We start from the raw sequence: 16574 nt of genomic DNA, 5'->3' as shown, positions 1-16574 counted from the left end.
CTGTAAGGGATGAATCCCAGGGGAGGGGACATGAGGGGGGCCCCAGGTGGTGGGGCCAGAAGGAGACTCTTCGGGGTTTGGGGTCTGGAGAGCACAGACGTGGATTCAGATAGATGTGGGCCTGGCCTCCACTCTGACCCCTTCCTGGCCAGGGTCCAGGGCAGTGGTGGAAAGTTCCCCGTCTCCCCGTGCTGCGTGCAGGTCCAGGGCCAGCAGAGGGCCTCAGGTGGACTGACCAGGACATTGGACACCAAATCCTATTAAAAGTACCAGATCACAGCTCGTGCACTGGTTGAATACTGTTCCAGGGTTTGTGATGACAGTGAGTACCAGTTCTCAGGAAGCCCCCTTCCGGCGGCGGGGGGCAGATAACCAGACAAACAGTGGGGCCGGCCTGCCCCACCCGCTGCTCCTGCCAACCACTGGCTGGCCCCTGGCAGGGAAGGACCCCCTCCCTGGCTGGCCCCTGCATGGCCCCTGCTGCCTCCAAACTTCTGTCCCGCTCAGGTGTGGCTTCCGGAACGCAGCACCTGACGTAGCCCCTCGGTCAATGTCCCATCCCCTGTTGGGCTTCCTTGTTCACTATTGGGCTCCTGTTCCGAGCTGGGCCCCCTTCTCTATCTGATTCACCAACTCACTCCCGAGGCAACAACCCTCTCCCTCCGCCTAAACCCGGCTTCCCTCTGTCACTCAGCAGGTGCAAAATAATTTAAAGGATGTGAGTCTGACTGTCCTTGTAGGAGGGGCGTGAGTTCTGCAGGGCACGGGGTCGTGGGACTTCTGTCTGAGGGCTTGCTTCCCCAGTGTGGTCTCAGGATGCAGTGAGGACAGAGCAGGTGTATCTGTCCACTCCCTCGATTCCCTCGGACACTTGCTATTGGCACCTGTCGTGCCCCTGAAGGGGGGCCCCCGGCTGGTGGAATGTGCTGGATCCCTCTCCAGGAGCGGAGCCTCCCCTCAGCCCAGCCCCAGGCCCCTGCGGCCTCAGCCTCCCCCACTGCCCTTGTCCTGGGCCTGCCTGGGCCGCCTCCCCATCTGGACGCTCCCGCCGACGTTCTGCTCCCCGAATGCTGGACAGTCGCAGGCACGATGTGCGCCCACCCACGCACACGCCCGTGCACACCACGCACACATGAACGCACACACCAAACCCTCAAGGGCAGCCCGGTCTCCCGCTTTCCTTCACAGTCAAATTTCTCTAAACACAGAGTCCAACACCGGCTCGAATGGAAAAACAGGGAGAAAATATGAAATAATTCAAAACTGATCTTGACTTTCGGGTAAAGATGGCGTCATGGAGGTCTGTGGAGAGCCAGGAGCCGTCGGGGTGTGAGGGCGGCCGTGGCGGCTTCGAGGAGCGAGCCCGCCCAGGTCACTGTCCCCCAGGGCCGGCCATCGGGCGGGGGCTCGGGGCGGGTCGCCGCCCCACTCTGCTCTCCCTGGGGGCTGGGCGGCCCCATGCGCGGGGTCTTCCGAGAACCACAGGCCCGCGGCGGGAGGGGCACTTCCCGGGGGCGGAGCGCGCAGAGACAGGCGTGGACAGCCGGGGGCGCTGCGGGGAGGCTCGGGCACAGGGAGAAGCCTCCGCGTGGGCACAGAGGCGAGAGCCAGGTGTCTGGAAGCCGAGGAGCGCCAGGGAGGCCGCGCCCGGAGACGGGAGAGCGCGCTCTGCCCGCACCTGCTGCCCGCGCATCGGGCCCCCTCGGCCGTGCGGGCGCACGGCTGTTGGTTTGAAGCCCGTCAGTCTATGGCAGTTCGTTACGTAGCCTCGGGAAGCCAAGACGCCACGCATCCTGCTACGCTCTCAGTAATAAACATGAATTTGTTTTCAAAGGGGGGAGTAGGGCAAGGTGCGTGTTACGACCACAAATCCCGATGGTGGGATCCAGCGTGCTGTGACTTCACTGTGCGTCCGTGCGCCTCCCGACGCGGGGCTCGAGCTCATGACCCTGAGATCACGACCTGAGCCGAAACCAAGAGTCAGCTGCCACCCAGGCGCCCCATCCTTTACTTTTCAAGTGGGACAAGGTCCCGTCGTCCGGCAACCACGAGAAGCCCCCGCTAGCAGATGCATCATTATGACTGAGACTTCCTGACGTCTGCGTCATCAAAGGGCCCGCTGATGTCACCGCCCACAGAGCAGGGGACAGCGTCCGGCCTGTGGCTTTACGAGGACCCAACGACAGAATGCTTGGGGAGCACCGCCTTGTCCCTTACATTGCCCCCGGCCAGGTGAAGGGATCCTTCAGGAGGGACGTGGACAAGTTTGAGTGACTATGGAGAGGAGGTCACCGGGGCGCACGTGGCATTTCCAGTGCCCTTGAATTTATTTAAGAGGGGGCCCGCCGCCCGCCACGGGGTGTGAAAGCTGTGTCCCGTGTGGCGCTGCCTAAAGCAGACGGTCCGGTACAAGTAGACGCGCGCTGCATTCGCAACGTCCGGTTTTCTCGTAGCCACATTATAAAAAGTAAAAGAAACGAGTGAATTAATTTTCACAACATATTTGTGGTTAGCTCAGTAGATCCAGGCGATTCTGATTTCAATATTTTATCGGTCTAAAATTATTAAGGAGATACGTTCATTCTTTTCTTTCATTCTACGTCTGCCTTCAAAGCCCAGTGAGTGTGTTTTGGGCACTCACAGGACGTCTCAAGTGAGAGCAGCCACGTTTCGTGAGCTCGGCAGCTGCACGTGGCTGGTGGCTACTGAGCCGGGCAGTGCAGATCGGAAGCCTCTTGCCCACTAACCGAGTGCTCGGGAATGAATGAAGCACCAGAGACCTCTACTTTGCTTCAACACGTAACCCTACAGACCCGTGACCAGAAATCCCAGTGTGAGCTCGGGGGGTTGGCCGGAGCCCAGAGTTCCACGTTAGAACCTAATGCCTGTGATTTAGGCTTTAATCCCTGTTTACAAGCATCAACCTTCGAGGGAGCTCAGAACTTTTATTTAAACCACCATAGTCTTGGGACAAATGAGCCATCTTACTATCTGTGGGAGGAAAAAGAACAAAAAGGCTACTTTCAGGGCCCGTCACGCCTCCTAGTCCAGGAAGCCCCCTCCTCATGAGAGCCAGGTAGTGGGGAGATTCGATGCCTTTCTTCTCTGCGATCCAGGTGGAGGGGCAGGTGCCCTGAGAACACCGTAGCACAGAGCTCCCCGGCCCAAGCCGCCTTCTCCTTCTAGAAGCAGGACCTTCGGTTGGTGTCCCAAGGTCTGCCAACTAGACATCGTAAATCCACGGCTAGAAGGTGGCCAAGGTGCAACTGTTTACTATTTAAAATCTACTTCTCTCTGCTTTTCTCTCCAGGAGACCATGAATTGCAAGAGAAGGATGCTGTTATTGATCTCCTGTGTTTTATACTTCATGTTGCTCGAGTATCATTTCAGGTAAACATAAAATACTGGTGAATCTTGACCCGCCGCGATCGGCAGAGAGGATGTGAAGAGCTGGGTTCGGTGCAGACGTTACTAACACTCTCCAAAGTGACCAGACCTTCCCTTCTCTCTTTGGTACAAAGCAAAGTGTACCAACTTTAATTCGTTCCTCTGTGATTGGGTAACAATGATCTCGGAGGGAGCAGTAGGAACCCAAAGCGCCTGCTCTTGGGGAGCTTTCCACTCCAGATGGAGAAGGCAGACCATCGCAATGTGGGGTGTCCGAGTTTACAAAACTAAAGGCATGAAGGAAAAGGGAAGCGAGGTGAGGGATAGCACGGGGTTGCTCTTCTGGACAAACTGGAACGGCCCCGAGCAGCCTGTTGGGGCAGCAGGTGCACCCTGGGGTGGCCTGCGGTGGGCCCGTGAGAATTCTCTCCTGTAGAAAAATTCCGGTCCTCGCCTTCTCGCCCACTCCGCACGACCTTCTAATGAGCAGGGTGGTCTTCCCAAATGCTGTTTGAAAGGCAGCCATATTGTGAGAAATAACGTCTTTACAAACGAAGCCTTCGCAAAACCCATGTCTGATAAAAGGCTTATATCCAAATATGCAAAGAACTCTTCCAGCTCAACAATAAGGAAACAACCTAATTAAAAAACGGGCAAAATCCAAGCAGACAGCTCACCGAAGATACACAGAGAGCAAACAGGCTCATGAAAAGACGCTCAGAATCATTCGTCACTAGATAATTGCCAACCAGAATAATGAGACGCCACCACATGCCCAGGAGAGTGACCCAAATCAGGAGCCCTGCCGGCAGCACGCGCGGGCGAGGACACGGGGCACGGGACTCTCGTTCGTGCCACGCAACACAGGGCAGCCACTTTGAAGACACTTTGGCGGCTTCTTACAGAACTAAATACAGTCTTCCCGATGATCTAGCAGTCGTGCTCCTATTGATCCGAGGTGTCTGAAAATGTACATCCACCAACAACCTACCCAAAGTGTTTATAGCAGCTTTCTTCATAATTGCCAAGGAGTGGAGGTGACCGAGGTGCCCTCCAGTGGGTGAATGGATAAATCAAGTGTGGTGCATCCAGACAAGGGGATATCATTCAGCACGAAACGGAAATGAGCTACGGAGCCATGAAGACACGGAGGAAACTTGGATGCACATCACTGAGTGAAGGAGACCAATCTGTATCTTCCACTCCATTGAATGGGAGTCCTGAATTTTGTCTGGCAAACTTCCCTACAGAAGGGGCATCTCTGCTGGCAAGAAGCTTTGGTGTGGGAAGACCTACAGAGTAAGAGCAAAGGGGTGGGAGCTAGGGGCGTTCTGACGGTGACAGAGAAACCAGAGACCGAAAACCCTGCTGGCAGCCCGGAAGTCAGCTTTCTTGCCCATCGGCTGGGAAATCTGCCCACGTGCACGTCTCCATGAGACCAGCGTGTGTGTGTGTGTGTGTGTGTGTGTGTGGTAGGTCCAGGGAGGGTGGTGGTGTTCAGGGAACAGACAGGACACGAAAGATCAGTATCGCACAGCAAGTCTTCTGTCTCCCGGAGCCCACGGGGAATCCAGGAGGGGCCCCAGGTCCGTGTGACGGTTTGCTTCTCTGGGATTAGCGGATGGCGGGTGGGTTTCGTGGGGTCTGCAGCATCGGCCTGCACTGCAAACAACTGGGCCTGTGAGCACGTGGTTTGGGGAAGGAGTAGGTGAGTGGCCAGAGCTGGGCACCCTTGACCCGCCATGGGATAGCAGTCCTCGGCGCCCCGCAGCTTAGCCCCTCACGCAGGACGAGGCTGACCCTGCTGTGGGTGGAGCACCTTCCTCTAGGGTGATGGTTTCCTTAGGTCAGGACCCCCTCTTCAACCAGCCATGTTTTCCATGCCTCTGTTGCTCCGTGGGACCCCAAGGATCCGTGACCCCAACATTCTAAAAGAAAGGCCACTTTGGGGGCACCTGGGTGGTTCAGTCGGTGAAGTGTCCGACTCCTGATCTCAGCTCAGGTCTTGATCTTGGGGGCGCGAGTCTGAACCCCGAGGTGGGCTCTGTGTTGGGTGCGAAGCCTGCTTATGAATAAATAAATAAATGGCCACTTTTTAGCACTTTGGTTTGTCACTTCATGATGTTAGTGAAGTTCGCGCGGGCCATCCGGAGTTTGACGGTCTAGCCCTGGGGGATCCAACAATGAAATCGGGGTGCTCTCTCGCCATTCTTCCCTTCCTGACCGCACATCCCAGCACGATGGAAACAAGTTGCCCGATCTCGTTGGAGCACAGCAAAACTCTAGGTGAATCATGTATTTAGATGAACATTAAAGACGGACGCCTGAGTCTTTCTCCGTTAACCGCGGCCAAGCCGCTGGGGCGGTGAATGAGGGCGTCAGATCTGCGCTGTCTCGGTAGGCAGCCTCTAATGTGGTGCTACTGGGGGTTTTGTACATCCTCCCAGCAACTTGCCCACAGCCCTTTCTTGCCGTCCCCCTTCTGGCTGTCACCTCGTCACCCCGCACCTCTTTCCTGACCATTGGTTCCCTTCCTGACCCGGAGAGATAGCTCCTCTCCAAGTGGCTCCCCGGCCCCCCAGCTGTTTTAATGCGCCATATGTGCAGCCAGAGCCTGTCCCTGCAGTCAGCCCCGACCTCTGGGGACCGCTGGGGACCGCTGAGGCCGCCGCCTCGGCTCCCCAAGGGCAGCGGGCAGGCTGTATGTCCACCAGCACCGGACAGTGCCTGCCCCGCCGCGGGGGCTCCGTAGACCTTGGCTGAACACACGCATGACTCGTAATAACTTGGTTTTCCCTTCGCACCCAGGGACGAAGTAGAAGAACTGCGGCTCTCAGACTGGTTTAACCCTAGGTAAGAAGAGACGCGTCCGCTCACACGAACGATGGTGCTGGGTGTGGCGCGAACGGCTTTTCCGATCACCCAGGGATTGCTGCCCTGGGAGGCTTCCCGTGCCTGGAGCTTTCATTTGTAAGGCTGTCCACACTGACACGCTCTCCTTGGCTTGACCTTCTTGGTTTTGTCAGTGACAGACTCTCTTTGCAGGTGGTTTGAAAACACCATGATGGCTGCTCTCGATTTCGGCACCGGCACTGGGGAGGCCCCCCCGCCCCATCTGTATTGGCCGCGTGGTATCCGACGTTAGGTTTGCACACCATAACCGACTCAACCAGCTCCCTGCTGGTTTTAGATTGTCTGCCATTTGGGGCTTTTGCAAATAAAGCGAACCTTGTACCTAGATCTTTTCACACTGCCGCGTGAGTTGATCTGTGGGACAAATCCCCCAAATGGGGTCACTCGGTCAAAGAAGGCAGGCATTTCTAGTTTGGATGTAGGTAGCTAAACTTCCCTTCAATAATTGCACCGTTTTACTTTCTTAGGTACAGTGGATGAACTGAGACATCAGAAAATCGTTTATTCTAGGCAAAACTGCTAGTTTAAAATATCCCAAGTCAACTTGCAATTCTGTAATTATTCCTGTGTTTGAGCATAGTTTAGTACATTTATCATTCATTTGTATTTGAACTTCTGTGAATGTTTTCCTCACATGGGCATGTATTTTAAATGGACCTCAGCTTCTTAGATGAATCATATCCATGATTCATGACACTGTCCTCATTGGTTCCTGCAAAACCTGCTTGTATTATTTATGTGTTTGCTTGCTTTATTATTTTTAATGCAACAAAAATTATAATGTGCATCTAACTTCCTGTCCTTTCCCATCCCTTTACCCTGTCCCCTGTAACTTTATACAAAGAGGATATCACGCTTATGCACTCTTCTGGGACTTACATTTTCTCTTGACCTGCTTTACTTGCTTTTCGTTTGTTCAACAGAAAACGCCCTGATGTTGTAACGACCACAGGCTGGCTTGCTCCGGTCATATGGGAAGGCACTTTCAATAGACAGGTCCTGGAAGAACACTACGGAAGACAGAACCTCACCGTAGGCTTGGCTGTCCTTGCTACTGGCAGGTAAATGCGAATGAGCGCACGGAGACCTTCCGTCTCCAGCAGGCTGCCCGTAGGTACCCATAACCGTTGTATCCGGCTGTCCCGTACAAAAACCGTGATGTGGTTTTCTCCTTGCTTAGCTGGCTCATTCATGCCACTTGGCTCACATTTCTTTTCTTTCCAACGGTTGTTTCAAAACTTCAAAGGCTTTTCTCAGACCCCCCGGGTCACTATATCCTTTCTCACTAACCAGAGCAGTCAGACCTGTAGACCCGACCTGCCTGCATTACCCACTGGGGGTCCCATAGCATCAGTGACTCGTCAGTTAGACAACATGTTTGGTGACATGTCCCCTTCTCTTGAAAGTGTTTAGGAAGCATCTCCCTCTGTGCGTGTGTGTGTTTTGCAGGATTGCAGATCAGTACCTGGAGCTGTTCATACAATCGGCCAGTAAGCACTTCATGACCGGCTACAGAGTTATCTTTTATATCATGGTGGATGCCTTCCACAGGCTGCCTAACCTGGAGCCAGGTCCTCTGCAGACGGTCCAAGTACTTGACATCAGAGGACACGATGCGGATGACCTTCACCTCATGCGCATGAAGAACTTAGCTGTGCACATAGTAGGGCACATTCAGGACGAAGTTGACTTTCTCTTCAGCATGACTGCCAATAGGGTCTTCCAGAATGACTTTGGGGTGGAGACCCTGGGCACGTCCGTGGCTCAGCTCCATGCCTGGTGGTACTTTAAAAACACGGAGAACCTCCCTTACGAGAGGAGGCCCGGATCCACGGCGTGCATCCCTTTGGGACAGGGGGACTTCTACTATGATGGCACGGTCATTGGTGGCACGCCCCTGGAGATTTTAAATTTCATCAAAGAATATCTGGACGGGATTATTCGCGACAAGGAAAATGGGCTGAACAGCACCTACGAAAGCCACCTGAACAAGTACTTTTTCATCCACAAGCCCACCAAGCTGCTATCTCCAGAGTACAGCTGGGACACGGTGCTGTGGCCCCCGGCCCAGGTCTGGTTGGTCAAGGCAGCGCGGTGCTCTGAGAGGGCCTTCTGACTCACCAGCTTCTCCTGTGGACGGGCCGACCACGTAGACACGGATTCCTGAGCACAGAGGGCGTCCTAAAGCTCTCGGGTTTCCGGGGTGTAAACATTGATGCCATCCATCCGCAGGAAATGTTTCTCCTCGCAGTTGTGAACCGTCCAGTTTGGTCCATGCAGGATAAAGAATAAAAATGATTAATGTTTAATCACAGTCATGTTGGGATCTATATATCGTAGAGAGCTGGCTCGTCATTTAGGAGGCATAAAATGATTTTTTTTAATGGAGAAAGATTGTAGTCCAGAAAAAAAGAATACACACAAAAGGGCAAAGTATTAAAGGGAAAAAAATAAATGTTCATCAGCTCACTCGCAGAATATGTGATGTGCCTCAGTCCTGGGGCTCATGAAAAAGAAGGTACGCACTGAGTTCTGTGGCGAAGGCCCTCTGCTGGGTGCAGCGAGGGGTAGGAGGTACTCATTAAAATCAGACCCGTGGCGCCGCATGGCACAGGAGACTGCTTGCGCATTGCTTTTGCAGGTCAGGAGTGCGAAGAGCAAGGGGGGCGTGGGTGGCGGGGGCAGCGCGGTGGCTCCCGTGGGAGGCAACAGGCCACCGCGGAGGAGAGCACTGGGGCCGTCTCTTTAGGGCAGGGAGGGCTTAGAGAGTCCCTATGAGGGCTGGAGGGGCCAAGGGTTTCCTTTGTGGGACAGAAACCAGCGTTGGTCAGTGTTACACCTGCGTCGCGTCCCCCAGCTCTAGGTGGAAGCCTTGACCCCAGCCCTGCAGCTCGTGGCTGCCTGGACACGGGGTCTTCACAGAGGCGATGGCGGTGAGTGAGGTCACGCGGTGGGGCCCGATCCAGGCGGACTGGTGACCTCGTGAGACAGGAGCTCGGGACACACACACACACACACACACACACACACACACACCGCTTCCTGGAATGGAAGCTGGGGGCAGGGACGCCACCTGTGGTCGAGCCCTGGACCCCCCCATCGTGTTACGCCACCTCCCTCACCATCTGTCTTGAAGGTGCTCTTGAAGGACGTGTTTGTCCAGCACCAGCGGGTCCTACTGTTTTTGGCAGCTGCCCCCTTTGACCGAATGATGATGCTACTTTCAGTGACCTCCATTCTTGGGCGTCACAGAGTAGCTCTCAAAAACAAAATCTGTGAACGTTTCAAAACCGAGAAAACAGCTAGTCAATGAGCCATGAGCCCTAAAGCACAAGCTTGGTGTGAGCTATCTCAGGTCAGGCCTAGAGAGAGAGGAGGGCTTCACTCAGACAAACAAAAGCAGATTTCCCCCTGTTGTGACTGGTGGGCAAGCCTGGGGGACTTCCTGGAAGGGGCGCTAACGTTCTCCCTTTAACAAAATCATGGGATCAGACTGAAAGCACTGTGGGTTCCTTGGCTTCTTCGGGACGAGGACGGGTGAATGTGTTAATGTCTAGAATTTCCAGGTCCAAGAACAAGTCTGTCTAGAGGACATGAAAGCCGGGTCCCCCCAGAACGGCCCTCCATTTCCATCCCTCCGAGCAACAGCATGCTTCCCCACACAGTGGGCGCTAACTGGGCTGTAAAAAGAAATTTAATTTTGCCAACCTGATAAGTAAAAATAGCATCTCTTTTTCTGGGATTCCTTGTGATGTCGAACCTCCTCTTACTCTGTAATGATCGGCTATCTGATTTGTGATCGTACAAATGATCGGTTTCTGTGCCCTGCTCACTTTTCTCACACTGGGGTCCTTTTCATGAGCTTTGATGGGCAGCTTCAGAGAGGTGATGTGAGCCCTCTATCAAGCTTCTTGACAATACTAATTTCAGGCTTGGATTTTAATTTTGGTGAAGATATTTTTGATGCATCGAAAACATAACTACCATCTTTTCCTTTGATATTTATATCCCTTGATATTTAAGGTAGGGTCCCATCCCTGAGTTATCGATAGTGCAGAACTTTCAAGGTTTTGTGTCTATTCAGAATCAATCAGGAATTAATTTTAAGATAATGCAAAGAGTGAGATATCTAAACTTATTTTTTTCCTCCAAATCTCTTCCATTTCCCCTAATACTATTTATTGAATTAATAATGCTTTTTAAGATGGGCTGTTTGTAGGGGCACCTGGGTGGCTCAGTCGTTAAGCGTCTGCCTTCGGCTCAGGTCATGATCCCAGGGTCCTGGGATCGAGCCCCGCATCTGGCTCCTTGCTCCGCGGGAAGCCTGCTTCTCCCTCTTCCGCTCCCCTTGCCTGTGTTCCCTCTCTCGCTGTGTCTCTCTCTGTCAAAAAATAAATAAAAATCTTTAAAAAAAAAAAAAAAGGATGGGCCGTTTGTATCCTGCATTGTTATTATACTTGCTAGTGTTCATTTCTTGACTCTATTCACTGATTGTTCTTTCTGTCCCTGAGCTAATTCTACACACTTGTAATCGCTGTCGGTTCCTACTCGTTACAACAGAACAGTGTTTGTGTGACTTTTCTCTGAAACATTTCAAAACTTTTGTTCTTTCGTGTGGATTCTAGATTCAGGTTTGCGGTTAGCGGTAAAGATCCCACTGGAATATTATTTTTTAAAGATTTTATTTGTTTGATAGAGTGCGAGGGCACCAGCAGGGGAGGGGGCAGAGGAGAGGGAGAAGCAGACCCCCGCTGAGCAGGGAGCCCTACGTGGGGCTCGATCCCAGGATCCTGAGATCATGACCCGAGCCAAAGGCAGATGCTTAACGACTGAACCACCCAGGCGCCACCCCCCCCCACCACTGGAATATTGATTGAAATCCTTGGATGGACAAGTTAACTTGAGGATTATTAAATATTTATGATATTGAAGACTATGCAGGAATACCCCATATCCATTTATTTAAGTCATTTTTTCACTGTCCCAGAGTAAGGATTTAAAAAATTTTTTTCTCCTATAAATTCTGCAGGTGTCTTACTAAATGTCTGAGCATTACTTTCTCATTGTACCATGTCCATTCTATTTCTCAAATTTGGGTTTTCTTTTTTTTTTAAATTATGTTCAATTGGCCACCGTATAGAGCATCGTTAGTTTTTGATGTAGTGCTCCATGATTCATTAGTTCCATATAACACGCGGTTTCTGGTTCACAGGAAGGCATCGTCCTTGGAGCACCTGCTTGTCTCCGGCGTCTGAGTGAGCCGCAGGTAGACATCCGCCCCCGGGGGCCGATTGGCTTCTCACAGTGCTGACCTCACCAGGTTGGTTGGCAATGGTGGATGTTGCCTTTGCCGAGGGCGTGGCCTCCGGGAGGCCTTGTCTTTGCTGGGGCGTTTCTGGGGCAGGATCTGGTCATACCTGTCTCTGGCAATTCCAGACGGCCCGTATGGAGGCCCCTGATCCAGTTTCCGGAGAGCCTGCCCTTCAGTGGGTGGTCCCTGGCTCACCCGGGGAGGGGGGGAGTCTTCGGTCCAGGCACTGCCCTGGTAGCACCCTTGACTTTGAGGAGGGGGCACTGGGCTGTCTCAGCTCCCCCGCTGCGCAGGTGCACGGGCCCGTGTTTCCCCGGCCCTTCTGGGGGAGAGCACGGGCAGGTACTGTGCCCACTCAGTGCTCTCTGACCTGGGCAGGACGTGCGGCTTGGCTCACGGGGCCCAGCGCACCTCCCTGGAGTTGTCCCAGAGCAGGACCCAGGTGGGAGCAGGTCAGAGGAGCGCCAGCCCAGCCCCTAGCGGGGTTGTGCCCCCGAAGGACTCCCCGGGTGGCCCTCTGCCACACTGCAGTGCTGTGTTCACCGTGGCCCAGGGCTCTGGGGGTTGCCTGTCCCTTCCCGGCCACTCAGAGCATTCTCACGCCCCTGGGCCTGGCTGGGAGAGGCCAGGAAGGGGACGAGCAGGGGGCTGGGCTCAGGGTGGAGGGCTGCCTCGGGTGGCCGAGGGATTTGGGAGGCACCTGGGCAAGCAAGGCAGGGGGAGGGGAAGGAGGCGAAGGCAGGGGTCAGGGGACCGGGCAGGAAGTCTCCGGGGGCCCTGACTTAGGCTTCGGCTGGGGGGCACCGGGCTGTGGAGGGGAGAGAACAAGATGGGGATTCCAAGGCTTTGTCCATTCCCTTTGAAACCAACCAAACCCAGCGTGCAGCCGGCGTCCCTCACTGCGGAGCAGCGTGCCTTCTGCTGTCCAGCACCCACGGGCGGCCACGTCCTGCCACGGCCCCCCTGCCCCCGCTTTGACCCAGACTCCACCACCCCGCCCCTCGGTTCGCCCCCGTCGCCGCCAGGGGTTGGTGACCACACAGCACGGCCGTGCTCCCCTGCTCCGGGCTCCCTTTTCCCTGATAAATCAGGGACGGGCCTGCAGTGACCCCGTGTAACCCATGCAAGGACTGGAGGCTGTGTCTGTCTTGTTCTCCATGCTTCCCACCCCAAACAGCCCGGCCTGGGTGTGTTGATGGACTGCATGGTGCACAGGGAAGGGGTGTGGGGCGAGGGGCTCCACTGTGTGGCCTTGGCCTTGTTTCCAAGCCCCTCTGACCCTAGTGTCTGAATCCACAGAAGGCAGACGGATATTGTGCCCAGGTCACTGTGTTCTAGGGGATTCGTGCCGCCTGGCAGGCGAGGCTCCCAGGAGGGGCCCGACCATGTGGGGGGCCCTGGAGGGGCTGCCCGTGTTTTTAATTGCTCTGGTCTTCTGCCTATTATTGCTAGGGGTTCCAAGCCTGGCAGGCGAGGCCCCAGCGCAGCGGCCTGGGCGTGGGGGAAGTATCTGGAGGGCCGTGCCTACCATCCAGGTTGAAGACCGGGGCTTTCTGCAGCTGGAATCTGGCAACGTACCCAAGGTACTTCCCCAGCCACGTGGGGTCCCCAAGCATTCTTCTGGCTGAAATCAGAGGGGCCGAGAGTCCAGAGGCCCTGTCTTTTCTCCGAGTGCCCCCTCCTCCTGCCGGCCCGAGCCCTGCCGCTGACTGGCTGGTAGCTGCTGCCTCAGCCCTGGTCCCGCTCCCTCCTCGTCTCCCCTGAGAGCAGGCCCACCCTTGGCTGAGTGGGCACTCCCTCCTCGAAGGGGCACGTCAGGCCCCGGACCCTCTGGGGAGGACCCCGTTCACACAGCAGCCTGCGGCCTGCATGACTGGGCCAGCCCGGGACACCCCCCACCGCCTCCACGTAGTCCTCAGGACAAGGTGTCCCCACCGTCCCGGGGCTTCTGCACGTGGCACTTCCACTCTCTGAGGTCTGATGTGACTCAGTTGTTTTAGGTTCATTGACTAGCTCCCCGGCGAAGGCAGGGGAAGGTTTCTGTTCTAGCGGAGTGTCCCTGCTCCCGGGACACACACACACACACACACACACACACACACACCCCCACCACACACACACACACACACACACACACACACACGCACACGAGGCTGTGCTGTAGGCGGACCAGCTGAATGAACTCCCGAGGGAGTGAGCGGGCAGGGGCAGGGATGCCCAACCTGAGGGGTCCCCGGGAGCAAGCGCCCACGGGGGTGCAGCTCTGAGCAGTCCCGCTGGCCCCAGAGCCCCCAGAGCAGCAGGCCCTGAGCACAGGTCTGGGGCAGCACCCGGCCAGCGTCGGGGAGAGCCGCCTCCTACCCAGCAGAGCCCACAGGCTGGTGGTCTCGCCGGCGTCCTCGAAGCGGACGTAAAGGATGAGGTTGCTGTAGTCGGTGCTGACGAAGCGGACGAGCATGCTGGCGCCTCTCTCCACTGTGGGAGACCCCGGCCCAGTAACAGGGGACGCCTCTCTCCTCCACCCACCCCCACACCCCCCGGACAGCGCAGGACACCGGGAGGATGTCTCCCTCCAGCACTGGCACTTCCCCCACGGCCCCGGTTCGGGGCATCGAGCGTCCCCTGGCCCCCAGTCCAGCACAGCACCCGGGCCAGAGGGCTGGGCTACTCACGGGAGCCTTGGAACTGGCCTTGGAGCCCGGTTGGGTGCATGGTGATGTTCACTCCTTTGCATACCCCCTCTCCTCTGGGAAAAGAGGAGGGGGCATACGGTGGTCACGGCCTCTCCCTGTCTCCTGGCCCCCGGGGACATCGGACGTGCCCTGGATGAGGTCCCTGGTGGCTGCCTGAGTCTCTCGGCTCCCTGGGCTCCCGAGGGTCGTCTAGCTGGGGGCAGGGCTAGAGGGCAGGAGTGAGGAACCAGGGACTTCCTTGTTGCTGGAGTGCGGCCAAACCTCCCGGGAGGAGTGGGACCCAGTCTGTCCTTGGCTTGGAGCTCCAGGTCTCTGGGTGGGGGACCCTGTCCTGGTTGTCCCCAGTCACCTGGGCTCCACACATAGGCCACGCCTTTTCAGCCCCCTGCCCCCGGGTCTTCAGTTTCTCCACTGGGGTGGGTGGGGGTTGGGCTGGGTGCCAACGGACCCTGGGACAGCACAGCCCTTGGGGTGGTGTCTGTGGCCGAGCCCTGGCAAGGCTGTGGCTCTAACTTAGGGTCCTCAAGGCCACGGGTGCTGGACTGTTCTACGTTATCACTGAGATCAGCACAGCGTGTCGCCACTGTGGATGTTCCTGAGCAACCGACCAGTGCGAGGCGCAGCCCTGCCTGGGCGTCCCCAGCCCCCACGGTGGGAGGGACCCGGCTGTGCGTGTGTCTTTCCCCAGGCCCCTCGTCGTAAAGCTTTGGGGCTTCTGAAGCTAAACCTCAGACCTCTCGGGAGGGTCTCGAGCCTGCAGCTTAGTGCCATGTGTCCCTCTGGTTCCCCCCACTGGTCACTGTCCCTCGGGAGGCCCCTGAGTGGGAGCACCCTGCGAGGAGCTGCAGAGGCCGTGCTTACGTCCAGAACAAGACGAACTCCACGTCCTCGTCCTGGGTCCAAATGGAATGGAGGCCGAGCCTCAGGGGATCGGCTGGGGAGACCAGGTGGGCACGGCTGGCAGCCAGCCGGGTGGTGAACCAGCGTCCCTCTACCTGCAGGGTGCGAGGTGCAGAGGGGGTAACGGTCCCTGGCCTCCAGTCTTGGCTCTCAGGCCCCAGCCCCGCCAGTGCTGAGCGCTTCCGGGGAGGTCAAGGGCCAGTGGGGTGTACTGGAGGGGACAGGTGGCCCGTTCCTTGTAAATGTCCTTCTCTGTCAGGCTGCCCTCTGTCTCCCCAGTGCCCTTCTTGCCGCCTCTCCCTTCCCCACTTCCTTCAGCTCCTCCCGTATCTGGCCCAAGCGCTGTCCCCTGTTGGGTTCCAGACGCCCTGGCTGGGGTCTGGGGAGGGGTGAGGGCCGCCCTGGAACCATCACCGAGTCCTGGGGTTGCTCCAGCCACACTCCCCACAGTGTTGGGTGATGGGCAGGTGGGTCAGATAGGGCAGGGGGAGTCTGGACCGCTCCCTGACCCCAGGGCTGGGCAGGGGTACGAAGACCGCCTGGTTCCTCCGTGAGGCTGTGCCTGGGCCCAGGACGCCCCTCGCCCCTCAGCTGGCCTCTCTCCCCGGTCCTGCTCCCAGAAGCGCCCCCTGCAGCACCCGGCACCCACCTCGCCGTCGCAGGGCTGAGCCTGGGACCTACCCAGCTCCGTTACCTTGTGGGCATTAAACCCTGGTTGTACTGGCACCTCGTCTGGAGTCTTCTGGGCACGGGCCAGGCCCAGGCTGAGGGTCAGCAGCAGGAGGGGCCCTCTCTGCAGGACCATGACGGCAGGGCCCAGACGGAGGGGAGCCCGGGCTGCTGGGTCCCTTCTTCGTAGGCGTCCTCCAGAGGCCACTCGTCTGAAGAGCTATCCCGGCCAACCCCGCCGTCCCTGCCGGGCTCCCTGCGCATTCAGAATTATTCCCACAGGAGGGACGTGGCCTCCCCACCCCGCCTTGTCTCTGAGGGATGGGAAGGGTGTCATCTGACCTGGGGGCGGGTGCTGTCGGGGCAGTCTGACCACATTGCTGGCTGTCCTGCAGGTGTCACTTCACCCCTGGGGGCTCTGCTCCCTCCTCCCGGCTGGTGCTCCTCCCAGGGGCGTCAGTCCTCTGACTGAGCCAGGACTGTCCTCCCCCCTCCTCCCCTTCCACCATCTTGGGCGGTGTGCTGGGGAGGGAAGGCAGGAGGGCGCACAAACTCTCAAGGTGGCACTCAAACCCTGGCACGAAACCGGGGCCCTGTATGGCTGGTTCCTATTTCCCTCAAGCATCTCTCACAGTGTCTCCAACTGTGGCCACTCAGACCAGACTCCAGCACCCCCTCTGCCTACCACCGTCCTGGGGCCC

General features: G+C 56.9%; 2 protein-coding genes across 3 annotated transcripts; one reads left to right on the top strand and one right to left on the bottom strand.

Moving 5' to 3' along the window:
* Window positions 1-6271: 6271 nt before the first annotated feature.
* Window positions 6272-8614, top strand: GLT6D1 (glycosyltransferase 6 domain containing 1). The gene is made up of 3 exons (XM_078061305.1): window positions 6272-6357; window positions 7224-7361; window positions 7750-8614. The coding sequence occupies exons 1-3, from the start codon at window positions 6272-6274 to the stop codon at window positions 8414-8416; spliced, it is 891 nt and encodes a 296-aa protein (XP_077917431.1). The 3' UTR covers window positions 8417-8614.
* A 2351-nt stretch (window positions 8615-10965) lies between these two features.
* On the bottom strand, window positions 10966-16137 carry LOC118548946 (lipocalin 1-like). 2 transcript variants are annotated; one of them, XM_078061317.1, is made up of 6 exons: window positions 15899-16137; window positions 15166-15299; window positions 14284-14357; window positions 13973-14086; window positions 13140-13235; window positions 10966-12419 (listed from the first exon to the last, which is right to left on the bottom strand). In XM_078061317.1, the coding sequence occupies exons 1-6, from the start codon at window positions 16007-16009 to the stop codon at window positions 12394-12396; spliced, it is 555 nt and encodes a 184-aa protein (XP_077917443.1). In that variant the 5' UTR covers window positions 16010-16137; the 3' UTR covers window positions 10966-12393. The 2 variants fall into 2 exon arrangements, 1 of the variants encoding a protein (XP_077917443.1); XR_013443673.1 differs by having other exon boundaries at window positions 12366-12419; window positions 13140-14086.
* Between the last annotated feature and the right edge of the window lie 437 nt (window positions 16138-16574).

This window comes from Halichoerus grypus, chromosome 14 (assembly GCF_964656455.1).
Source record: "Halichoerus grypus chromosome 14, mHalGry1.hap1.1, whole genome shotgun sequence".
Lineage (NCBI taxonomy): Eukaryota > Metazoa > Chordata > Mammalia > Carnivora > Phocidae > Halichoerus > Halichoerus grypus.
The sequence above is the reverse complement of the archived record's forward strand: the minus strand, read 5'-3'. Positions and strand labels throughout refer to the sequence as shown.

Excerpts from the sequence above, each read along its gene's own strand:
- GLT6D1 (XM_078061305.1), top strand. The coding sequence starts at position 6,272 with ATGGTGCTGGGTGTGGCGCGAACGGCTTTTCCGATCACCCAGGGATTG. Across the intron at positions 6,358-7,223 it reads CGTGCCTGGAGCTTTCATTT|AAAACGCCCTGATGTTGTAA; the intron begins GTAAGGCTGTCC and ends TTTGTTCAACAG. Across the intron at positions 7,362-7,749 it reads GCTGTCCTTGCTACTGGCAG|GATTGCAGATCAGTACCTGG; the intron begins GTAAATGCGAAT and ends TGTGTTTTGCAG.
- LOC118548946 (XM_078061317.1), bottom strand. The coding sequence starts at position 16,009 with ATGGTCCTGCAGAGAGGGCCCCTCCTGCTGCTGACCCTCAGCCTGGGC. Across the intron at positions 15,300-15,898 it reads CAGGGTTTAATGCCCACAAG|GTAGAGGGACGCTGGTTCAC; the intron begins GTAACGGAGCTG and ends CGCACCCTGCAG. Across the intron at positions 14,087-14,283 it reads AGGCCAGTTCCAAGGCTCCC|TGGAGAGAGGCGCCAGCATG; the intron begins GTGAGTAGCCCA and ends GGTCTCCCACAG.